At 46.5% G+C, this 25,931-nt stretch overlaps 1 protein-coding gene across 1 annotated transcript in view; it reads left to right on the top strand.

The window, feature by feature from the left end:
- Positions 1-3,837: 3,837 nt before the first annotated feature.
- The window catches only part of ABCC4 (ATP binding cassette subfamily C member 4), a 247,566-nt gene continuing 225,472 nt past the window's right edge, over positions 3,838-25,931 (top strand). Inside the window, 1 exon segment of the mRNA XM_025441091.3 lies at positions 3,838-4,045. Within this exon segment, the coding sequence (XP_025296876.3) occupies positions 3,972-4,045 (74 nt within the window). The 5' untranslated portion in view covers positions 3,838-3,971.

Genomic DNA, 25,931 nt, shown 5'->3' with positions numbered 1-25,931 from the left:
GCAGAGACACAGGCAAGGGGAGAAGCAGGCTCCATGCAAGGAGCCTGACGTGGGACTCGATCCCTGGTCTCCAGGATCACACTCTGGGCTGAAGGCGGCGCTAAACTGCTGGGCCACCGGAACTGCCCAGGAAATGCGAGTATTTTAATTGTAACTCTGCCAATATCTTTATCTAGAGGCTCTTTGCCATTTTTGTCTTTCATGAAATTTTTGTTGCCAAGAAAGGCAGGATTACATTTTTTTCTTTCAGATGGAGTTGGTGTAGTGCATTCTTGGTTATCAAACTACTCATTGTTTGAGGACTTTGAAATGGTAAATATTCATGGTGCGTAAAAAAGTGTGATACATAACTGTATTATCTAAATTACATTAAAATGCTTACTTGTATAGGGGTGCTTGGGTGGCTCAGTTGGTTGAGTGTCTGCCTTTGGGTCAGGTCATGATCCCAGTCCTGGGACGGCTCTCAGAGCCCTCTGTTGGGCTCCAGGCTCAGTGGGGAGTCTGTTTCTCCCTCCCTCTGTTCTTGCTCTCTTTCCCTCCTTCTCAAATAAATTAATAAAATCTTTAAAAAAAGTAAAAAAAAAATGCTTACTGTGTAGATACACATATGGGACCTAGGACTCAACTGTGAACTGTGTTATGGGTAACTTTGTTCTTTGTTTCCTGTGTTTTTAAGTTTACTTTTATGCACGTTAACTTTTGAAAAATAACTTTTTAAAAAAATCTAGCCCCCCCAGCAAAGAAAACCCTTTTGTCTGTTGCCTTATGTTTTATGAAGTATACTTAAGAGTTGTGAGGCTCACAATAACTTTGTAGGAAGAGTGGGGAATTTTGATTCTTGTTTTAGACCTGAGAAGAATAAGGGTCAGGAAGTTTAGGTAATGAATGAAAAATCTAGATCCTTTGTTCCCTGGTTTCAAGTCCAATCTTCTCTCTAGAAGTCAACACTGGCTTTCAGTAAATCTCCTAAATACTCCTGTTCATGTAGGAAATAATGATAAAAGGTTTCAAAAGATCTTCGTTAAAAAAAAAGACTCAACAGAAGCTGAAGGGATTGCGTGTTTTTGGCAGTTTGGAACTTGAGAGTTGCAGGGGCTGGAGAGAGGGGTTTGGGGCAGGGTGATGAAGGAAGCCATTAGACTTCTAACTTTAGCAAGCACAATCTTCATTAAAAATTTTTTTTTTAAAGATTTATTTATTTTAAAGAGAGAAAGATCATGAGCGGGAAGGGCAGAAGGAGAGACAATCTCAAGCTGGCCTCACGTGGAGTGCAGAGCCCACCTAGGGGCTCCATCTCACAACTCTTGAGATCAGGGCCTGTATAGTCTGAGTCTTAACTAATCCAGGTGCCCTGAGGTCTTCATCTTAGACTTAGACCTGGTACCTGAGCATTTACTGGGCTGGAAAATTCAGGGAGTTTCAAAGAGAACTGTAATCAGGGGCAAGCTGATTATTTAGATTTATAGATTGCATTATCCAAGAAAGAGCTAACACAGAAAGGAAGTGAATAATCATAGTTTTCTTAGAATATTCAGACATAATTGTCTTCCTTTTTGAAATAGAAATTCTTAAACATACATGAAATATCAAGAGTATTTTAAATCCCCATCACCCATCAATTAAAAATTATCAATATTTTGCCATTCTTACACATTTGACTTATAAAAAATACTTGAATATAGTAAGGGTTTCTTTAAAAGCCATTCACCCGCCCCCCTTCACCACTTTACCGAGGTATAATTGAAGATCAAAGAGTGTATATATTTAAGTTGTGCAAACTGATGGCTTGTTATACATCTACACAATGAAATATATTTTTTAAAGATTTTATTAACTTATTCATGAGAGACAGAGAGAGAGAGAGGCAGAGACATAGGCAGAGGGAGAAGCAGGTTTCTGACTGCTGGGAGCCGGATGCAGGACTCTATCCCAGCACCCTGGGATCAGGACCTGAGTGGAAGGCAAAAGCTCAACCACTGAGCCATCCAGGTGCCCCTTACATTATGAAATATTTACAATCAAGCCAATCAACATATCTATTACTTCACATCTTAACCATTTTCCTAAGTTGAGAAAACACAAGATTTACTCTCTCAGCAAATTTCAAGTATATAACATAGTACTACCAATGAGTCACATTGCTGAATACCAGTCCAGCATTTATTCATCTTGCACAACTGAAATTAGAAGCCATTTTTTTAATTCAAGTGTAATTAACACATGGTGTTGTATTAGTTTCAGGTGGACAATATAATGATTCAACAATTCTATACATTACTCGCTACGCATCATGGTAAGTGGACTCTTAATTCCCATCATCCAATTTCACTCATCCCTCACCTACCTCCCCTTTGGTAACCAAAAAGCCATTATTAATAACACCATTTTGGCCAAGGTAAATGGGAAATGATCTTGGGGCACCTGGCTGGCTGTCAGTAGAGCATGCAACTCTTTTTTTTTTTTTTTTTTTTTTGAGCATGCAACTCTTGATCTCCGCCTTGGGGGTATTCACTTAACTAGAAAAAAAAAAAAAAAGAAAAGAAAAGAAAAGAAAAAAAACAAAACGTGATCTTGGGGCACCTGCCTTTGGCTCAGGGCATGACCTCCGGTCCTGGGATCCAGTCCAGCATCTGGCTCTCCGCAGGGAGCCTGCTTCTCCCTCAGCCTGTGTCTCTGCCTCTCTCTCTCTCATGAATAAATAAAATCTTTAAAAAGAAAAAAGTGATCTTGCTGTAAGTACTATGAACTGTCCTTTGTATTTTCTTCATTCAGTGTTGAAGGGAAGAGAATTTGCTTAGCACTGGTAGGATGGCCACCCAACCACTGAAGACTTCGAGTGGGAATCCGAGATTTTGTTTATTCAGTTCTGCAATCATTGGTTCATCCAATGTGCACTGACCATCACCAGTGGGGGACAGGCCATGCTGGACTCTTGAGTTCAAATCTAGTTTCATCATTTACTGACTCTAAGGTAATGGGCAAGTTCAGTCATTCAGCCTTTATCTTTCTCATCTGGAAAAGAGGAATCATAACATCCTCTGGACTCGGGCCTCGTTAGGGCTAGAGGTGCGGTAAGGTCCCCAGCAGGGCACATCACCGTATTCTGTAACCTATGTTCTGTCGGCCGTTTTCATTCTGCCTTCAGGTGAGGGCACGATGAAGGACCTCCTGCGGCGGGCCCTCTCTCCATAGCTCCCCTTCCCAGTCTCGGAGGCTGGCAACAAGGTGGCGAGAGCTCCTCTGTGCAGTGCAACCTGGGAGATGCCAAAAGCCTGCGGCCAGTGAGCGTGCATTCGTCTTCCCGAATCAGAGGAGTCCTTTCACTCCCCTGTTACCTTTCTTTAGGTCTTGCAGCTCTTCAAAGAGCTGCGCGAACTCCTGCTGCTGTCCGAGGTCAAACGCTTGGCTCGCACCTCGGCGAACCTCACACGGCAGCCCCGTCTGGTCCTGATGCGGGCAGCAAGCCCAGGAGGTGCGCTAAGGCCTCGGGCCGCCCTCCCACGTGTTCTGAGAGCTGCCCCGAGGGGCGTTTCCGAGCCGGCGGTTGGGCCGAGCCGGCGCCTCCCCCCGCACGGCCGCTGGGGGCTGGGGCTCGCAGCGCCAACTCCTGCAAAGTCTGCAGCCAGGTGAGAACACGTGTGCGCCTCCGCGCCCGGCCCGCGGGCCACGAGCTCGGCCGACTCGCCTCCGACCTCCGCGGGCTGCGGGCAGAGCGGTGGCCGCCGGCCCGGCCCGGCCCGGCCCGGCCCGCGCGGGGCCGTCGCTCCCGGCCCCCGGCCCCCCGCTCCCGGCCCCCCGCTCCCGGCCCCCGCCGCCGCCGCGAGGCCCGGGGGGCGGGGACGGGGCGGGCCCGTCGGCGCTCAGCTCCCGGAAACGGGTGGTTCCCGGGCTCCCGCCGCGAGGACCGGCGCGCCGCGCGAGCTCCAGCATCCCCGCCCGCGCCTCCCCGAGCAGCGCGACCCGGCGCCAAGATGCTGCCCGTGTACCCGGAGGTGAAGCCCAACCCGCTGCAGGACGCCAACCTCTGCTCGCGCGTGCTGTTCTGGTGAGCGACCTCCCGCCGCCGCCGGCTCCCGGGGCGGGAGGGCAGAGGGTCGTGGCGGGGAAGCGCTCGCCGCCCGTGGGCCTCGCCGCGTCGGCCGCGGGGCCGCGTCTGCTTCCCGGCGCGCAGGGTGGGCGGGAGGGAGCAGGGCCGGGTGGCGGGGGCTCCCCGTCCTGACGCTCGCGGCCGCGCCGGCCTCTGGCGCCTGGGAGGAGGAGGAGGAGGAGGAGCAGGAGCAGCAGCAGCAGCAGCAGCAGCGCAGCAGCTGGAGCCCGGGCACCGGCGGGGCAGCGGGGGCAGCGGGGGACCGAGCTGCCCGGGGACAGGGACTGCCCACAGGGAGACCTGATTGGACCCCCCCTTCCACCTATAGTCGGCTTCCCCGGCACGGCTCAGGGATTCGCCCTCCTAAACTAAAGCGGCACCTTTGTCTTCCTAGGCAAGCCGCTCATGAACAACCCTGGACCATTGCCATCCCCCCGCAGCGTCCCCACCTCTTCCGATAGCCCTTCCGTGACCCTGAGCTGCGGCCACACCGGGCTCCCCGTGTGTGTGTGTGTGTGTGTGTGTGTGTGTGACCGTGTCTCCCTGACCGTCCGCGCGCGTCTCACACTCTGTGTTCTGGTATCCAGTCGGGGCGACTTTCGTGTGCTTAAAAAAATCCTTTGTTTTCTATTTAATGAATGGGAACACTTCTCTCACACATTTTGCTTTGGTCAGGGACATACATAACGACGGTGGAGTATGTTTTTGCACTGACGCTTTCGCAGGTATTTCCATTTCCACCTTGGAGGACCGCCCTGGAGATGGGGTCCTTGAAGCCTGGGGGGTGCTTCCCCGATGTCTACCCCTTAGAGAGTAGTGACCCATGCTGTTAATGCAGGTGGTTTTGTCCAGGAGTCCGATGGCCCTACAATCACTGGAGGGTCCCTGAGCTGGGAGAAAACAAACAGGTGAAAAGTGGCTTGGGAGATAGAGCTGGCGGCTGGTTTTCCATGTGGTACCTGGGACTACTAGGTGGGCCGGAGCCTGTGGGGTTTAATTATACTTGTTTGATTATTAGATCTTTTGTTTCTTGACCCTAAACTAACTCCAAAGCTTTAATCATTCCTACATTCTGATATTTACACTTTTTATAGAAAGCCTTAGAGATCCCGAGGGGATGACTGCTCTCTTAGGCTTGTTTTGATTGTGGTGTATTTGGTAAGTGTGGGGACATCTCTTGGCCGATTGGCCCCTCTCAAAGAAGAGTATGGGTGGAAGAAGGAATTTGGGTGTGGTTATCATAAATAATAATGAAGTAGGCAAATGTCTCCTTCTGGCAGGACAAGAAACTCTGTAAGCACTTTATTTTTTTCATTTCAGAGAGAAAGCACACAAGCATGGGGGGCGGGGGCGAGGGAGAAGCAGACTCCTTGCTGAGCAGAGAGCCTGATGTGGGGCTCCATCCCAGGACCCTGGGATCATGACCTGAGCTGAAGGCAGACACCTAACTGATTGAGCCACCTAGGCACCCCAAGGAAGCATTTTCTAGTTATAGATTTTTCACAATATATGTGCATAAAAATGGGAAGGTGAGGACTTTTGATTGATGACTTTGGTAGGCACTCATATGCAGTTTCCCTGCTGTGGGGAAAGATTGCTTATCCCTGTTTGCACCTGATGGTACTGAAGCAGAGGCCAGTTAAGTGGCCTGGGATCACCGAGCTGTGTATCGGTAGAGCAGGATCCCAAACCAGGCAGTCTGGCTCCTGAACCTGTGTTTTCAGCTGCTGTACTGAGCTGCTCCTTTTGGGATACTTGATCTTAAATGCATGGAGAAGGCTATTCTAAACACAGCTTTTTTTTTTTTTTTTTTTAAATTTTATTTATTCGTGAGGGACACAGAGAGAGGCAGAGACACAGGCAGAGGGAGAAGCAGGCTCCCTGAAGGAAGCCCGATGTGGGACTCGATCCCCCGACCTGGGATCAGGCCCTGAGCCAAAGGCAGGTGGTCAACCGCTGAGCCACCCAGGCGTCCCAATAGCTTTGTACTTGTAGGCCGGACTTTTCTTAAAAGTTGGTGCCGATGGAGGTGAGGTGTGCACATAAAACCTATTAGCATGCTTTAGGCAGCTGTCCTCAAAGCATCGCTCTCACACCTTCATCGCCACCACCTGGGAGCTTGTTAGAAATACACATTCTCTGGCACCCATTCCAGACCAATTCTGTTATTGGAAACTGGAAGGTGGGCTTAAATCGGTGCTCCAGGTGATACTGATGGAAGGTTGAGCCTGGCTCACTGCTTTAAGCCTCTGTCTCCATTGGCATTGTACTCCATTTCTTTTTTTTTAAAGATTTTATTTATTCATTCGTGAGAGAAACAGAGGCAGAGACACAGGCAGAGGGAGAAGCAGGCTCCATGCAGGGAGCCCGATGTGGGACTCGATCCTGGGTCTCCAGGATCACACCCTGGGCCGAAGGCAGGCGCTCAAAGCTGCTGAGCCACCCAAGGATCCTAGTTTATTTCTAATTATGGTGTAATGCATATCCATGTCCATATATTTTTCTCTATTTCCAGAGGTGGAATAACTGGAGAACGGCAAAACTATTTTGGACCAACTGACCCTCTAGCGATTTGTGTGCATATTTCATTGTCAATTTTAAGTACCTGAATTTTTTTTCTAAGTCAAAGATTAAAAATATCAAGGTTTTGAATTTATTTGATTTATAGAAAAGGAGCTTTTTTTTTTTTTTTGTATCTTTGAATTGTGTATTAGATTTTTTTCCTATGAGGCTCTCTTCTCTTTCTCTATTTAACAGTCTATTTACATGAAAGAGAATGAGAGAACACAAATGGAGAGCAGCGGACACCCTGCAGAGCTTGGAGCCTGATGTGGGGCTCCATCTTAGGACCCTGAGATCGTGACCTAAGCTAAGGGCAGATGCCTAACTGGCTGAGCTACCCAGGTGCCCCGAGGCATTTATATTTTTGAAATAGCTTGCAATTGTGCTTATATTTTTTCAGATTTTTTTTGACTTTTTTTTTAAGATTTTATTTGTTTATTAATGAGAGAGAGAGAGAGGCAGAGACACAGGCAGAGGGAGAAACAGGCTCCATGCAGGGAGCCCTACGCGGGACTCGAGGATCATGCCCTGGCTGGAAGGCTGGCTCTAAACCGCTGAGCCACCCAAAGAGCCCTCATTTGACTGTTAATTTTGATCAGAGATTCTTTTTATAAGAATTTAAAAAAAGATTTAAGAAATTATTAAATTTTTTTATTTTTTATTTTTATTTTTTTTTATTTATGATAGGCACACAGTGAGAGAGAGAGGCAGAGACATAGGCAGAGGGAGAAGCAGGCTCCATGCACTGGGAGCCCGACATGGGATTCGATCCTGGGTCCCCAGGATCGCACCCTGGGCCAAAGGCAGGCGCCAAACCGCTGTGCCACCCAGGGATCCCGATTTAAGAAATTATTAAGTAATCTGTACATCCAGTATGGGGCTTAGACTCACAACTCCCAAGAGTTGCATGATCTATGGACTGAACCAGCCAGGTGCTCCTAGGTCAGAGATTTTAAATTTATATATATCTAAAAATTGAGCTTTTCTTTTGGGTTTTTCCTGTTTCCTCTGTAATATATCTTTCTCAGTTTCCAGCATCATCTAAATCTCCATAAGCATTTTCTAATACTAAAGTCAGCTAGAATTTCCTTTTGTATTTGGTATGAGGCCCCATTTTTTCCAAAACAGCCCATTTTCCTATCATGGTTTATTGAATCATTCTTCCTCTTTCCCACTATTGGAAATAAGTGGTGTAGGCTTAGCCAGCTGAGCAATAGATGGTCGTGTCCCCTGAGACTCCCTGGACGCATCCCTGCTCCCCTGCTGTGCAGATGTGTTCTACATTTATGTGTCTATCCTCGTTCCCTCGGTTAGCAGCTCAGGACCTATCCCCAGAGAAGGGGGTTGAGGAGGGTTTGGGCCACATGCATCAGGCCACTGGAGAGTGGCTACATTCTCACTCTTCTGACACTGGCTCAATCTGAGAATGATCACCTTGAAAAATGAATGCTATTAGGGTGACTGCCACTGGTGTCAAATGGACTGGAAACTGCTCAGAGCTGAGGAGGGAAGTGCAGATGCTGAGTGCTGTCATGCTTTTCAGAGGGTGGCTACATTAGGCCTTCAGTGCATAGTGGTCATCAATGCAGTGCGAGCTTTCATTTTATTTCATTATTTTTTGAGGATGTTTTATTTATTTATTTGAGATGTTTCATTTAAAACTGAGGTTTTACACTATTTTCAGAATACTATTTAAGATTTTAATTTTTTTTTTAATTTTTATTTATTTATGATAGTCACACACAGAGAGAGAGGCAGAGACACAGGCAGAGGGAGAAGCAGGCTCCATGCCGGGAGCCTGATGTGGGATTCGATCCCGGGTCTCCAGGATCACGCCCTGGGCCAAAGGCAGGCGCCAAACCGCTGCGCCACCCAGGGATCCCAAGATTTTAATTTTTAAAAAAATTTAAGAGAGAGCTGGAGAATGTGCCCACATGAGCATGAATGGGGGAGGGGCAGAGGAAGTAGCAGCCTCCTCACTCAGAGCCTCAGTCTGATGTGTATCTGGGGGTTTTAGGACCTTGAGATCATGACCTAAGCTAAGGGATTTTAAGGCCTTAATTAAGATCATGACCTAAGCTGAAGATACTGAACCGACTGAGTCACCCAGCTGCCCCTTAAGATTTTAATTTTTAGTATTCTAAGCCCAACATGGGGCTTAGACTCCCAACCTGGAGATCAAGAGTTGGCAAGCTCTACCGACTGAGCCAGGTGCCCCCAGAATGCCTTTTGTTTTTATTATTTATTATTTATTATTTTATTTTATTTTTTTTAAAGATTTAATTTATTTATTCATGAGAGACAGAGAGAGAGAGAGAGAGAGAGAGAGAGGCAGAGACACAGGCAGAGGGAGAAGCAGGCTCCATTCCAGGCTCCATTCCATGCAGGGAGCCTGATGTGGGTCTCAATCCTGGGTCTTCAGGACCACGCCCTGGGCTGAAGGCAGCGCTAAACTGCTGAGCCACCCGGGCTGCCCTGTTGTTATTATTTTTTAAGATTTTATTTATTTTTATTAATTTGAAAAAGAGCGTGGGCAAGTAGGGGAGGAGCAGAGGGAGAAGGCCAAGTGACTACACGGAGCCCAAGGATTCCATACCACTTGAGATCATAACCCAGGTGGAAACCAAAAGTCAGACGCTTAACTGAGCCTATGTGCCTCTCCAGAGTGCCTTTTAATATTAATCTCCTGTTGCTCGTTAACAATCAGAAATCCAAATTTTGTAGGAGGCTGGGTTAGCTTTTCAGGGCCCGTTATCTGGCCTCAGCCTGTTCCTGTCTTCATTTAGTTTGAGTTTTTGGCAAATATATACAATAGCTTCTGCCCCAAACAAGATAGCCCCTGCAGTGAAATAAGCAGTAACAAAATTAAATATTTATCTCTTAAAGCTTCTGTTTGATTTTTTTTTTTTTTTTATCTTTAGAGTTTTGCATCTGCTCAGCCTGAGAGGAGTTAACTAGTGTTCATTCAGGTGTGTCAAGTAGGTAATTTGCCCTTGAGTTCTCCAGGGGATTCCCCCCCCCCCCCCCCCGCCCCGCCTTCCTGTATCTCGCAGGTGGTGGCTGCTGTGTGGTGCGTGGAGTCCAGGGACATACACAGCATGAGCCTTTATCCTAAATCTCTCCTGTAACTTCTCCATGGGGCCAGGAAACTCTGCCTCTGTGGGTTTCTTCTGTATGTGAACTCTAAGTCCCTGCAAATATTATATGTTTCTGTGCTGATGAATTGTGTGAAGGTGGTTGCCAGTAATACAATGGGAAGGTCTGGGTTTGGAATGGACTTGACTCTTCTTTTTGGCCCTGCAACATCTGTGTAGCTACCTGTAAATGAATAATCTGAGCCTTGAAATTGGGAGACTGGGGATGATTTTTAATGCAAAGTCACCTAATCTATGGTTAAGGCCTCAGGTGGTTATGGGAAGGGGGCTCCTGAAGAACTGGAATTTAAGTTTGAGATTCATTAAAAGATTGATCCATTTTTATTTTTGTTTAATTTTTAAGGATTTTATGTCTTTGAGAGAGAGAAAGAGAGAACAAGAAGGAGCAGGGGAAGGGGCAGAATGAGAAGTAGGCTGGATGTGGGACTGGATCCTGGAACCCTGAGACACCCTGGGATCATGACCTGAGCCAAAGGCAGATGCCCAACAGACTCTGAGCCACTCTAGCATCCTATTTTTAGTTTCTAAATATTTTATTTTTAAGTAATTCTCTATGCCCAAAGTGGGGTTTGAACTCAAAACCACATGATCAAGAATCATTTACTCTACCGACTGAGCCAGCCAGAGGCCCCAAAGATGGATCCATTCAAAGATCTCTTTACATTATATACATACAGTGAGATAACTAGCAGAGGGTAAGATTATTTTTTTATTTTTATTTTTTATTTATTTATTTTATTTTATTTTTTATTTATTCATGAGAGACACAGGGAGAGGGAGAGGCAGAGACACAGGCAGAGGGAGAAGCAGGCTCCATGCAGGGAGCCCGACATGGGCTGGGTCTCCAGGATCACACCCTGGGCTGAAGGTGGGGCTAAACCACTGAGCCACCTGGGCTGCCCCCCCCCCCCCTTTTTTTTTTAGAAGTTAAAACTCATGTTTACCTATTTCAGCAGTATTTTTCAAGATACCTTAAAAATGTAGATGAGGGTCCTTCCCTCTCTGTAAGTATTCTGGTTGGTCTGGGTGGGACTTGGGGGATCTGCATTTGAGTTCCCCTGGGCACTTAGAGCCCTCTGAGATGGGTCCGATTAGAGAACAATACTGTCATCCCTAATGGCTATTGAGTGATTCCTATGGGCTCAGACTTTTTTGCTGTGGTAACATCTCAGTCCATTCTCAATCTTATAAGGCAGTGAATACATTTTCACATGTGAGGAAATGCAGGTGCAGAGAGGTTGGGTGCCTTGTCAGGAACAGCTTAGCTAGCGGGTCTCAGTGCACCAGTGGGTTTTCTTCTCACATCCTCAGCACATGCAGTGGTCAGAATACTCCAGCTCTTGTCTGCCCAGCTCTAGCTCCGACAGGTAAACACTGGTTGACCGAATGAATAAATGAGTATGCGGACTCCAGCAGACATTTACAAGTCATGTTAGTGAATGAATATGCTCTTTACAGATGCTTGCATCTGAGACATGTTTTCCTACCCTCTCTTCATCGTGCTGTCTCTTGAATTGTCAAGTATGTTGTTGGCCATCTGTTTTTTTTTTTTTTTTTAAAGATTTTATTTATTCATGAGAGACAGATGGGGAGAGAGAGAGAGAGGCAGAGACACAGGCAGAGGGAGAAGCAGGCTCCATGCAGGGAGCCTGATGTGGGACTCAATCCCGGATCTCCAGGATTAGGCTGTGGGCGGAAGGCAGCGCTAAACTGCTGAGCCACCCAAGCTGCGCCCCCCCACCCCGTTTTTTTTAAGATTTTATATGAGAGAGTGGGAGCGAGCACGTGAGGGGGTGGGGTAGGTGAAGAGCAGAGAGACTAGCAGACTGCATGTTGAGCGTGGAACCTCATGTGGGGATGCTTGCTTGAACTCAGGACCTTGAGATCACCACCTGAGCTGACGGAGCCACCCAGGTGCCCCTGGCCATCCAGTTCTTAAAGAGGGAACCTATCAGTTCTTGCCGACCTTGCTGACATCAAATGCCATTGACTGAACTTTAGGCATGCCCTTGGAGTTCTTTTGGCAAGTGTTTCCGAATGTGACTGTGAGAGCAGAAGGGAATGCATAAAGGTACCCACACTCCTGGGGCTTGGGTCCCACTCCTCGGTTCAGTGTCCGCTTATGCTCTTGGCTTCTCTTCCTCCTAATGGGTCTTCCTGCCACTAGTCTTTCCCCTAAAATCCATGCCATCCTTGCGCTTAAGAACTTCTCCCATTTCTATACTGCTTTTTAAGAGAGGTTCTATTTATTTATTTATTTTATATATTTATGTAGAGAGGTTCTTAAGGGTGACATTCAGAATCCTTCTGAACCTGCTTTTTGAGTCTCGTCTTCCACCATTTCTCTCATAACTGGACTTTTTTTTTATGAGGTGAGGTAGATTTTCTAACTGTTCTGTCTGTGCAGGGCCTTCAGAGCCAAGATTGGGGTCCTGATTGATGATGGGCAGCTGCCTCTGAGTGAACCACTGGGTTGGTTACCAGGATTGTAGGAGGCTAGTGGGGGGAAAGCAGCTGATGCCTGTATTGCTTCATAGCACCATTGCTGGAGGCCCATTTATACACCTCTGAGCCCTAATCCAGGTGAGATACAGTGGAGCAGTGCCCCACCTGGAGCTAAAGTATCTGGGGATAAATCTATGATGTGATCATAGGCAAGTTTCCTCATCTGTAAAATGGGAATAATCATGATACCCATCTCATAGGGTTGTTGGAGAGTATTAAACGAACCACATACTGGTAAACAGTGAATAAATATTAAAAGATAGCCATGTTAGGCAGCCCCGGTGGCCCAGCTGTTTAGCACCGCCTTCGGCCGTGATCCTGGAGTCCCAGGATCGAATCCCACATCGGGCTTCCTGCATGGAGCCTGTTTCTCCCTTTGCCTCTGTCTCTGCCTCTCTCTCTCTCTGTGTCTCTCATGAATAAATAAATAAAATCTTAAAAAAAAAAAAAAGATAGCTATGCCACCTTCCTCTTGTTACTTAAGCATTTGTAAACTTAACATTTCTGTTTGTAAATTGCCATAGTTTTATTTACCTGATAGAGGATAAATGTAAATTGCGTAGTCTTATTCCTTACTCATAGAAACATAATCTGGTGGTAAGGGGGGAAGTGTTGGCATCCTGAAATCAGAATTTTTTAAACAGGATTTTGAATGATTCATGCTAAGGTTTGGGAACTACTTTTCTGAGCTCATTCTCAGCCCTTAAAATCCATTTCTGTTTTGAGAGTACAGTGGGAGGCCAGGGGTACTGATCCCAGTCCCCTTGTGGTTTGGTAATTCTTTCAGCCAATATTTGAGTGCCTTTTTTGTTGCTGAATTCAAATCCATAAAAATAACATTCCTGTTCTCAAAGAGCTCACACAATCTAGTCTACTTAATTCTGTAAATATTGTTAGCTACTGAACAAAACAAGCCCCAAATCGTAGTGACTTAGTTACAAAACAAAGCACACTTAATCTCATGTTTGTAGTCCTTTTTGGGTTGTTAGGGGTGGAGAACTACACTACATACTTACCCAGCAGCTGGACTTTTTATATCCTGTGGCTCTGTCCTTGGGTCCTCTCCATCAAGTCCTCTTCATTCAACTGGAAAGAAGTTGTTTGTGGTTGGTGTTTGCGTCCCTGGCTTGGAACTTGGAAGTGACATACATTATTTACACTCAAATTTTTTTGGCCACGTGTCAATCACATGGTTGCCTGTGACCATGAGGTGGGCTAGAAAGTGTGGTCCACGTGTCTAGCAGTGTTAGCTATGAGAGTTAAGTCAATCCCTACAGGTCAGGTGGGCCCCGTTGCAGATCTATGACATGTGCCCAGGTAGAGGGTTGCGTAAAGAAGGTGGGGAGTCTTCTCAGAGGGGAGGATGGGCATATGTAGAATTGTGGAAAAGGGGGAGTGGCTCCTGAGACCAGTGATAAAGTGTTGTAGATGCCCCTCCCCACCACCTGAAAGTGTTTGATACAGTCATTCAAGGTCTCACTCCTGCCCTGTGTCATCCGAGCCGACTTTCATACTTAATCTCCTCCCCAGTCCTGTATTCAATGAAGTACATGGGCTTCGCTCTTCTAGGGCTTCGCTTCTTATTCCATTTCCTGGTTCCATGGCCACTTCTGTGCTGGCCTCTTCATGGGGCTATCTGCTCTTTTTCCCTCGCCTTGCTCCTGTCTGCCCTACTTACAATGTAAGAATCACAGGGTTGGTTGAGAGAGATCTGAGTTTATACTCACTACAGGAATCCCTTCCAGACATTGTGTAGTGGGGAAATTACTGCTCTTACAGATCTTCATACTGGAATACCAGGAGAATGCTGTATTGAGCCAGTTTTCTTTATGGGTGGTTTCTACCCATCTGTGTATCTCTCTTTCTCTTTTTATGTCAACATACAGCCAGTTGACTCTCCCCTCCACATGATAGCCTGTGGATCTATGAAATCTTTCAGAGAATTGTCTCTAGTTCTTAGGAACTGTCTTTAAATGGCAGGGTTTTCAGACCCTCTTCCATCTGCCTGAATTATGGTTTGGTTTATCAATGTCTTTTTTTTTCTTTTTAAGATTTTATTTATTTATGGGAGACAGAGAGAGAGGCAGAGACATAGGCAGAGAGAGAAGCAGGGTCCATGTAAGAAGCCTGATGCAGGACTCGATCCTGAGACTGCGGGATCACACCCTGAGCCAAAGGCAGACAGACGCTCAACCGCTGAGCCAACCAGGGCGTCCCTATCAATGCTTTCTATTGTGTCATCTAGAACTAGACCTACTATTCTAGGTTTATTCTAGCCAGAAATAGTGTTTTAACTAATTCAGCGATTTAACAAATAATTTTGAGTGCTTGCTGTCCTCCAGGTAATGTTCTAAAGGAGTTGGCAAACTATGACCTGCAGGTCAAATCCAGTCTGCTGTTTTTGTAAATAAAGTTTTGTTACAACATGGCTATGCTCATTTATTTATATATTGTCATCTGTGGACTACAGTAGCAGGGTTGAATAGTTGCTACAGAGACTGTATGACCTGCAGAGCCTAAAATATTTGTGGTTTAGTTCTTTACAGAAAATGTCTGCCCACTCCTGTTCTAGATGTTTGGGATATAACAGCAAAATAGGTAATAGTCCCTACCTTCCCTTGACTTAAATTCTCTTGAGAGAACAAATAATAAGATAAATAAGTAAAATACAGTGCTAAAGAGAAAAAATGAGGCAAGGAAAGGGTTCAGGAGATTGTGTATACGATAGGGAGATGACAGTTTTAGGCAGGGTGGCAAGGGAAAGCTTCATGGAGAAATCATGCACCTTCTTGGGGTATGGCCAGTGCAAGAGAGGAGGTCTTGCGGACTCTATTGGCCATTGGAAGACTTTGGCTTTACTTGAAGTTGGGACCACTGGAGAGTTTTGAGAAGAGCTCTGATGAGGTCTGCTCAGGAGTTAGTGAGATCACTCTAGCTGCTGTATTGAGACTAGACTAAAGAAAGCCACTAACAGAAAGCAGGGAGACCTGTAGGACATTCACAGTGGATCAGGCAAGAGGAGAAAGTAGCTTTCACTGGGAGGGTGGTAGGAGTGGTGGTGGGGAGTCGTTGGGTTTAGGGAAGAACTTATTTGAAGGTGGAGCTGGGCATCTTCGGATATTAGACTGTGGAACTTGAGAGGAAGAAGCTGGCAAGGTTGCCTCTGGGTTCAACCTGAGTCCCCGGGAAGGATGGAGTCCCCATTTAATGTCTTGCTGAAGCCTGCAGGGAAGAATGGGTTGGAGAAGACCAGGGGTTTGGATTTGACCATGTTAAGTTTGATAATGCCTGCCACACATTTAAGTAGAGAGGTCATGAGTTGGAGGCTCAAGAAAGAAGTTTGGGCTGGTGATAAGATTTGAGTATTGTGAGCATTGTATACAGTTGGGTCACATGGGGTCAACTGACATCATAGTCCATGGGGTTTATCCCCACACTGCTGTTTTACCTCTGTTTAAGTTGGTGCCATTTTATTGAGGTCAGGATTTAGCATCCTTTTGTTGTCTGTTGAAAATTCTTTGAAATATTTGTAGTTTTATTTCTAAGTGCCAGAAGGGGTAGGTCCTGGAACTGTCTTGTAGGTTGTGGCTGATCCACCTACAAACCCTTGCTAGCAGATTAAGGTGGCCACAGGTGTTGGAGGGAGGTCGTGTTGTCTGTCTTATAAGAGTCCAGAGGTATCTGATGTACCAGGCAGTCATTCTGAAATCCCACAGAGGAAGGAATTAAGGATAGGTTGGCATGATTTCCTCTTAATGAACACAGGTTGGCTCTTGTCCTAAATAGACTTACAAATTGCCTCCTTCAAAAGATTGTTGATGTGTATTATTTCTGTTAAACTTGCTAGTTCTATTTTAATTTCTTACCAGTTAATGCATAACAGTTTCTCAACCATCACAATGATTGAATTACCTGGGCAGTCATACAGTTTGTATGCCTGGCCCCTCTGTAGGCAGACTTGAATGATCATCTCTGGGTGGAACCTAGGCATTAGCATTTTAAAAATATTCCCTGTGAGGTTCTTTTCTTTTCTTTTCTTTTCTTTTCTTTTCTTTTCTTTTCTTTTCTTTTCTTTTCTTTCTTTTTTTCTTTTCTTTTCTTTTCTTTTCTTTCTTTCTTTTCTTTTTCTTTCTTTTCTTTCTTTCTTTTCTTTCTTTTCTTTCTTTCTTTCTTTCTTTCTTTCTTTCTTTCTTTCTTTCTTCTTTCTTTTTTCTTCTTTTTTTTTGTTTAATTTATTTATTCATGAGAGAGAGAGACAGACAGACAGGCAGAGGGAGAAGCAGGCTTCATGCAGGGAGCCTGACATGGGACTCGATCCCAGGTCTCCAGGATCATGCCCTGGCCTGAAGGCTCCCTGTGAGTTTCTGATGGATACTGAAGACCGAGGCAGACAGCTTTCCAAAGATCAAACACATTTCTGTGCATATATCCATTCTTTTGGTCAAGGTTTCTGAACTGGCCTCATCACCAAACCATGAGATCCTTTGCAAGTTCCTCTCTTAGCATGAGGACAACTGGTATTGTAGGGTATATTCATCCCTGTGAGGACTCAGCAAGTGATGGGGGTGGGGGGGGGGGACGAGAGGGCTTGGCAAATTTGGGCATCTTAGAGATACTTGGTCCTTGGGTCTTTATAGTATCTCCTTGTTGAAGCCAGCTTTGTCCTCATTTTGGCCATGTAGAACATCATGGGGTTTGAAATTCAGTTATGTCTGACAAGTTCCAGATCTTGAGCTTCTGCCTCCATGTCTAGCTGTTTATTTCCTTTCCCGTGGTCAGACAAGGATGCCTGGGTTGAGTGAGTTTAGGGAGGGTCACTGAGTGGCTGGCTATCTCACACTTGTCAGTGAATATGAGCACCTGTGTAGCTCAGTAGTTGAACATCTGCCTTTGGCTCAGGATCATGATCCAGGGTCCTGGGATGGAGTTCTGTATTGGGCTTCTTGTGGGGAACCTGCTTCTCTCCCTCTGCCTATGTCTCTGCCCCTCTCATGAATATGTACATAAAGTCTTAAAAATAAAAGCTTGTGAGTATAAAATTACTCACCTAATAAATAAACTATTTTTATTTGGATATGTTTATGGGTGTGTTCTATGGGTCAGGATATGACTGACATTGTAGGATAAACCCAATGGACCACTTTTAATGTCTCCTCTTGAAGCCACTCTTCACCATAGAGGCAGTGAGCACTTTAACAATAAGAAAGGTGTCTGTCTTAATTTTTTTTAAAGGTTTTATTTATTTTTCATGAGAGACGCAGAGACAAAGACTGAAAAAGGTTTTATTTATTTTTCATGAGAGACGCAGAGACAAAGGCTGAGGGAGAAGCAGGCTCCCCGCAGGGAGTCGGATGCGGGACTTGATCCCAGAACTCCTCGATCCAGAACTCTGCAATCATGCCCCGAGCCAAAGACAGACACTCAACCGCAGAGCCACCCAGGCCTCTTGTGTCTGTCTTATTTTAAAAAGGGAGGTTTACTGACGGCCTAAAATTTGATTCCAGGATCCTTAGACTATGACTGAGTGGAAGTCAGAGGCTTACTGACTGACCACCCAGACACCCTCCTGACTGCATTTTAAATGAGTTTTTCTTGGGGGGCCTGGGTGACTCAGTGGGTTAAGTGTCTGCTTTCGGCTTGGGTCATGATCTCAGGTTTCTGGGGTCAAGCCCCACATCAGGCTTCCTGCTCAGCAGGAAGTCTGCTTCTCCCTTTGCATCTGCCTCTCCCCCATCATGCTCTCTGGTTCTCCCTTGCTTGCTTGCTTGCGCTCTCTCTCTCTTCAAATAAATTAAAAATTAAAAAAAAAAAGTTTTCCTTTACTCAGTGTCACAGGAGAGAGCCTCAGACTGGAGCCAGAGGGACCCAAGTGCTCGTCCATGATCTTGCACTTACTGGTTGTATGACATTAGGCAAGACACCATCATTTTTGGGCCTTAGTATTCTCTTGTACACGTTGGGAAAATTAAACTTACTTTCATGTATTCTGAAACTTTGTCTTAAGTATAATGAATAAAATCCTCTACACTTCTTTTTCTTACTCACTTGCAGTGAAGCAGGGCAAGTCAGCAGGGGGGTAATATGGAAGTGGTGCAGTGTGTAATACACATCTCTGATGAATGGAGAAATGACCTGTTAAGACTTGTTAAAAAGAAAGGAACACAGGGGAATGTAATTTATACTCAGAACTGGGACACTGTGGAAGCGCTTGGAAAATTATAAGTGGTGGTAGCTACATCCTCTAGAAGTTTTCTAGAAACAGTACCTCCCAGAGCAACCTGGCTGAAACTGCCCAAGTCAGCTTCAGCACTAACCTTCTACTAATGGTGCTGATAACCTTGATCTTGGACTCTATCCCTACAGAACTGTGAGAGGCTAACTTTTTGTTATTTAAGTCACTCTGTCTATGGTACTTTGTTATGTGGCCCCAGCCGCCTTAGGCACCCCTCATGTCCCACAGATGTCTTGGTTACAGTTGGTGCCACTGATCAGAGCTGCTTTGTACTGTGGTCATTTGTCCTCTGTCCTGTATTAAACACTAAACTCAATGAAGGACTTAGACTTCACAACCTTAACCTTCTATTGACCTGCTTGGTATAGACCTGCTGCCTCATAAATTCTGAGTTGAATTCAGGTAAAAATACCCCAAAACTTCAGACTTGGAGGCAGTACCCTTAAAAATGCTTCAGAAAACCAAAACCAAAAACGCTTCAGAGTACTTTAACTCAGGAGGAGGATGAGTTTTGTCCCCGGACTGGCAGACTGGGTGTACCAAGTATCATTCTTGCTCTTGAAATTCAATCACTCATTCTTTTTATTAAGATTTTATTTATTTACTCATGAGAGATAGAGGCAGAGACATAGGCAGAGGGAGAGGCAGGCTCCATGTAGGGAGCCTGGTATGGGACTTGATCCCAGGACCCCAGGATCATGACCTGAGCCAAAGACAGATGCTCAACCATTGAGCCACCCAGGTGCCCCTTGATCTATCATTTTTGTGTTCATTTCCCCTGAACTTGGTTCGTGCATCTTTGGTGAAGGGCTGTCTAGGGTAAGTACGTTCAGGAAGGCAGTGAGGTAACTCAGTCTCGTGCTCTGAACTTTCTCTATTGCATGTGCATGGAAGTTTGGGAAAGCCCCATGCAAGTCCTTAATATCTCCAGTATTTTTTTTTTTTAAGATTTTTTATTATTCATGAAAGACAGAGAGGGGGGTGCGCGGGGCAGAGACACAGGCAGAGGGATAAGCAGGCTGCACACAGGGAGCCCGATGCGGGACTCGATCCCTGGACTCCAGGACCACGCCATGGGCCAAAGGCAGGCGCCAAACCGCTGAGCCACCCAGGGATCCCCATGTCTCCAGTATTAATAGCTGAACAAAAGAGTTGCCTCTGTTCTCAGGCATATTCAGAATCCTCTGTGCTTTGCCCCTTTTGGATATAATGTAGTCCTGTTGTTTCCTTGAAACAGATATTTTTTTGAAACAGATTTTAAATACAGAATCAGTCCCTCTGAGTAAGCCAAATTAGATCATTCCCCCCCCCCGCCCCGCCCCGTGGGTGAGTTTTAATCCCCTCTGCTAGGAGCTGCTCAGAAAGTAAATTGAAGTCTTGAAGGGAAATTCCTAAGGCTGCTTCAGGGACCCAGTTCCTCAGGAGGGAGGGATTCCTTTCCTGTAAGGGGGAGGCCCAGCTTCTAAGAACTGCTTCCAGGAAGGATGAGGTGTAGCAGGAAAGAATCCCACAGAGCAGCAGACTCCGACACACTTTTGAGAAGGGAATTCATTGCCTTTGATTTCTGGGAATTGGTGTTTTTTCTTTTTTTTATTCAGGGCAGACCGAAAGTGAGTAAATGCTCCCTAAGGCATGAGGCTGTGGGGAAGGTGGTTTGTGAGGGGGTGAGGGCTGTGGCAGTTGGGTTGAACCCCGGCTGGCAGACTGGGGATGAACCAGGGGCAGGCCGCCCCCCTCGACAGAAGGTCACGTTCAAAGCCATTAGGCGGTTTCCTCCCCGTCAGGAATTTCAAGGAAGGGGTGACCGGTGAACAGTGATGCGGCGCCCTGTGCACCCGGGCAGACCAGGCCGTGCGTGTGGGGAAGGTAAACACGAGGGAGGCTGGCGTGTCCTTCCACGGCCGGCCGTGGCCTCCCGGAGGAAGGCAGGAAGCCAGGCAGCCGCGGCTCCTCCCTGTGGCTCCTGCGGAGCTGCCGGCGGCTGGAGGTCCCCCTGCACACTTCCTGCCAGTTCTGTGCTGGCTTCCTCCTGCTCCCACCTGCTCTGTTCTCTTCAGCCTTCTCTGCTGTGTCCCCCGCACCCCGCCGCCCCCAAATGCCAGCCCTGTTTCCTGGCTTCCACAAAAACCCATCTGCCGTGGGGGTTGGGGAGTTTGGAAGATAGGGGTGGAGTGTTGGGTGGGCTTTGTGCCCCCCACCTCTCTCTCAGCTCCCTTTCCTTCTCTGAAGTAAGAGGCAGTGTCTGTTCCCCACCATCCCTCCCTCACATCTTGGGCACAGCCATTCTGGTCACTCCAGAACATTCCTGAACCATGTTCTGCCTTATTGTGTAAATACCTCTAGCATGAGGTGCAGCGCAGCTGCCATGACGGTGATCATGTCTAACGTTCACGCGTTGCCAAGCGGGCCGCTTTCTTCGCCTCCGGCTAAGGAGACTGAGGGACAGAGGTTACGTCTTGTGCCCCAAGCAGCACAACGTAGGAAATGGAGGAGATGGGGCTGTTGGAATGTGGGCCTCGGGTGTCAGAAGCACGAACACGGGCCGCAGAGGTCCCGCGAGGCAGAGCAGGTGCGTGTGAGCCTGAGGAGCTGGTGTGGTCTCGGAGACGCTGCTTGGTTTCCCCCTCCCTAAATCCTTAAAAGAGGCACACCTCCAGAAGCCTCCTGCCTTACAGACGACTTCTTTCCTCAGGCGTAGCCATCTGGCCATCTGGTGTCCGCGTTTCAGGCCCAATCTTAGCTTCCGAAGTGGCCCCTGACTCCTGGTGGATTTTAGCCTTAGGTTAGATTGTAGAGAAAAGAAGTGTTTGTGTTCTTTTATAATCTAGGTCTCCCATTTTTTTTTTTTAAGATTTATTTATTTGAGAGAGAGAGTAATGGGGCAGGTGGGGGCAGAGGGACAGAAAGAGAATCCCAGACAGACTCCCCGCTGAGCCTGACTTGGGGATCGATCCCACAGCCTTGAGAGCAGGACCTGAACTGAAATTAAGAGTCTGACACCCGACTGAGCCACCCAGGTGCCCCTATATCTATCTGGGTCTCCGAATATGCCACCATCCTGTGTTGTTCTGGCATCTTTTTATTCCAGAAGGAAGTGGTTTGGTGTAGTAGTCTTCCTCCTACCCTTTCCTCCACAAAAGGAAAAGATATCATTCCTTGATTTGATAGGAAATCAGGTCAAGAACATTTTTGAGGGGTACCTGTGTGGTGCAATGGGTCAAACATCCAATTCTTGGTTTTTGGCCCAGGTGGTGACATGGAGCCTCTATACTCAGCAGGGAGTCTACTGGAGAGTCTCTCCCTTTGCCCCTCCTGCTTTTCTCTCTCTCTCTCAAATAAATAAATCTTTTTTTTTTCAAAGATTTTATTTATTTATTTATTCATAAGAGACATAGACAGAGACAGAGACACAGATACAGGCAGAGGTAGAAGCAGGCTCCATGCAAGGAGCCTGATGCAGGACTCGATCCTGGGACTCCAGGATCATGCCCTGAGCTGAAGGCAGGCACTAAACCTCTGAGCCACCCAGGGATCCCCTCAAATAAATAAATCTTAAAACAATTTTTTTTGATTCCCTGAGGTCCTAGGGCTGCTGCCAGCCTCACTGTTTTTAATTTTTCTTTTCATCGGTACCATGTAGTTCTAACTCTTGGTTTGCCCAGGACAAACCTGGTTTATACCCCTTATTACATTGTAATTATTAACAGCACCTCCTTTTATTCCTAGGAGTGTCTTAGGTTGAATGATAAATAATATTGCTCTAAGTGAGCTGAAGTTCATATTCCATAAACTGTACCCCTCACCCCACCATGGCACTTGGGCAGGAAATGTGGTCAGGGTGATTCCAGTATCTACTATACTTGTACTAGGAGTAATCGCTTGTGAAAACCTATGATCGTCCCCACCTGGGAGAACAACTTGTGGCCTGTGCTTTGTTAGAATGCTGGCTATGAAAGCTATAGGGAGAGCGTGGAGCCCTGGAGGTGACCCCTTGAAGACCAGGAGGGTCCTAGCAGGCTGTGGGAGCATTGATGGGAACGTCTCACTAGTGGTCCAGTTTGTGGAGCTGGAGGGGTCTCCTGGGATGGGTGTGAGTCCAGCCAGTGAAGACCACTGTACTCAAGCACTTAGCTTCTTAGTGTGAGGCAGAGAGAGCAACCTGGACAGGAGATCATGACCAGGGGGCTCTGGTGAGCAGTTTGGGAACCTGGGAAGTCCTGGGTAAGGGGGGAGAGGCTGCAAGTCCCCCGAGATGATGTGGACCTTCATCTTGGCGGGGGGGGGGGGGGGAGGCTGGCTTAGCTGATAACTGATCCTAGAGCTTTTGGATGGGCTGAGGCCTCTGAGGGGCCCTTGATGCAACCCAGCCCTTGGAGTCTGTTGAGCCTGGAGGAGGCTAAGACGCGGTGCGTTGGCATGTTGACATATTGGCACTCGGCGGTGACTGTCTTGGCTGATTAACTGTGTGCCTTTGGGCCACGTGCAGTCTGAGCCAGTTTCTGTATTTGTCAGTTGAACATGCTAGTAGTAACTCTGGGTAGATGGGAAAAGTCCTAAAGCCCAGCTTGATTCTTTAATTCAAGAATTCCTCTCCCAGATTCCTTGATTCATTCCCTAGATGACGTTTTTTCATGATCTTGGCTCAATTAGAGGCAGATGCTTAGAGTTTCAGGGTTTTTCTGTAAGTGCCTTAGACCTTAGGGCTTCTCACTTGCTGACTTCTTGCTTAGGAACATGCGCATCCGGCTTCCATCCAGGCGGTCCATGCCTGGCCGCCTCTGAGAGCCCTGCCTTATCACTCCAGCTAGAGGAGCCACCCCCATGCTCGCCACATCTGTTTTCATTTTCTTTCTTTTCTTTTCTTTTTTTTCTTTCAAGATTTATTGGTTCATGAGAGATGCAGGGATACAGGCAGAGGGAGAAGCAGGCTCCTTGCAAGGAGCCCAATGCGGGACTCGATCTAGGATCATGCCCTGAGCCAAAGGCAGATGCTCAACCACTGTTGAGGCCTCCCTGTTTTCATTTTCTATCTGATAGTTATCATTGTTAACCTGTCTTAGTGTGTTGTCCTCTGCTTCCCTTCCTGAATGTGAGCTCCATAGAAGATGCTCCCTCTGGGCTATAATCTAGAAAAGTGCTTGTCACATGGTGGGCTAGCACTAAAGACTTCATTTCAACTAGTGAATGTTAACACTCCTATTTCCCACAGTCTTGTTGTTGAGAATCCTGGTTAAAAAAAAAAAAAAAAAAAAGGTGAGTTGCCTCTTTTTTTTTTAAAGTTTTAATTAATAAAGGCATTGTACACATGGTGTACTTGGAGAGAATATGAGGGTTGCTTCCATGGGGATGAGGAAGGAAGATGCCGTTTGGCTCTGGCCTCTTTGGAGGGAGGAGGAGAAGGAGCGGCATCTCCTTCTCTTGGGTTACACAGTTGGGTACTCACTGTTCTTGACAGCTGCAGGATGTGTGTGAGGGGGAGTGGTCTGTCTGCCACCTTTCCTTCCTTATGATGAAGTGCAGGTGACCTTCATGGAGGGATGAGGAGCTTGCTAGAGGGGTTGGTATAAGACTGGAGAGACAGGACAGACAGGAGCCAGGGGTGACAGCCCATCTGCAAAGCATGTCTACAAGGTATTCCCTGCAGTCTCTTTGTGCTGTTTTCAGTTGCTTTTTGCCCCCCACCACTGACTTTTTGTGTTTATAGGAAACATTTTTCAAAGTGAATGGGAGAAGATCCTAAGATGATGAAGAAAGCTATTTTAGTGTGTCCTGAGATTCTCGATGGAGCTTTCTCTCTTCCACATCCTACTGAATGAGCCCTTTAATAGACCATATACAGAGGCTTTTCAAAGGATGTTTTTGTTCTTTCTGAATACGCAGCTAGGGATGGTGTGTTTGTAATTGACCTAATGCTTCAAAGAATGAACTGGTTTAGCTGGAATACCATGGACATAGTATTGCCAAGTAGAAAAGCATAGGATTTATAATTAACTTTCCCCCTCTTAACTCTGAATAATAGGCAGAGGGGTTCTTACATTTTAAATTGGTGTTATCGGGCAGCCCGGGTGGCTCAGCAGTTTAGTGCCGCCTTCCGCCCCGGGCCTGATCCTGGAGACCCGGGGTGGAGTCCCACGTCATGAAGCCTACTTCTCCCTATGCCTGTGTCTCTGCCTCTCTCTCTTTCTGTGTCTCTCATGAATAAATAAATAAAACCTTAAAAAAATATAATTTGGTGTTATCGTTTTGGACCACGGTTCTCTGTATTGTGTGTAAAATATGGTGTGCTGGTCTCCTGTTTTTTTGGTACTATTCTTTTTGCTTGTCAGGATGTGGCCAAAAATGGCATATTGGAGGTCTGGAATCCGAGCTTTGCAAAGGTGCCTAGAAAAGAGTGGAAGGCATGGCCCAAAGAAGGATTGGTTTGTTGTGGAAGAGCGGCTTCAAGTTCAGAGCCAGCCAGAGCATGGAGGATATTTTTGGTCACACCTTCACTTCTGCCTCTGGGCTGTGAAGACCTTGTATGTTTTATTTGTGGACTTTAAGCAGCTGTTATTAACTCGTGGATAATTACCAGAAATATGAAGTCAAATCAGTGCTTATTATTAACCCTTTGCCTTTTCACCTAAGAACTTAGGGTGGCGGTGTTATAAAAATTAAAAAGGAGGCTCGACTACTTTGTTATTGAATCTACTTGAAGTAAAATCATAGCTGTGCAACCACCTGCCCTGTCCCGCACTCCTCATACTGTTTCCCAAAAAATAATTTTGGATTTTATGGCAACCATACAAGGGGCTGAAAATTCCATCAGAATGTTCGAGTAGGGACTTAGATATTAATTCATTGCTTTGCTGGATGATGCTCTAGAGAGAAATCTGATGGCCAGGACAGAGAAGGGAATTTGGGCAGAAATAATAGCTGAAGCAGGTTTGTTAGGAAAACCCATGGGCATCTGGGTGGCTCAGTTCAGCGTCTGACTCTTGTCTTGGCTCACGTCATGATCTCAGGGTCGTGAGATCGAGTCCCGGGATGGATTCATGCTCAGTGTGGAGTCTGAAATCCTTTCTTCTTCCCCCTCTGCCCCTCCTGCGCTGCACGTGCTCTCTCTCAAATCTTAGAAAAAAGAAAAAACCCTGGAGTCAGCCAGAGAGGAGGCAGTCTAGAGAGCAAGAGGGTTCATGGTGCTAAACCAAAGTCTCATTAGGTCCTTAGCTTACTCAGTGGAACAGAAGGACATGCACCAAATACTACCTCTGTGGACGTGTTGTTTAGTTTTAATTTTTTATATTTTCAGTGATTATCTCTGGGGAATTGAAGGCATGCATGACTTTGTCCGATAGGAGACTCATGACCCCAAGAGAAGGGAGCAGACACCAAAGAAAGTGATAATGGG

This window comes from Canis lupus, chromosome 22, assembly GCF_003254725.2.
Source record: "Canis lupus dingo isolate Sandy chromosome 22, ASM325472v2, whole genome shotgun sequence".
NCBI lineage: Eukaryota > Metazoa > Chordata > Mammalia > Carnivora > Canidae > Canis > Canis lupus.
The sequence above is the reverse complement of the archived record's forward strand: the minus strand, read 5'-3'. Positions and strand labels throughout refer to the sequence as shown.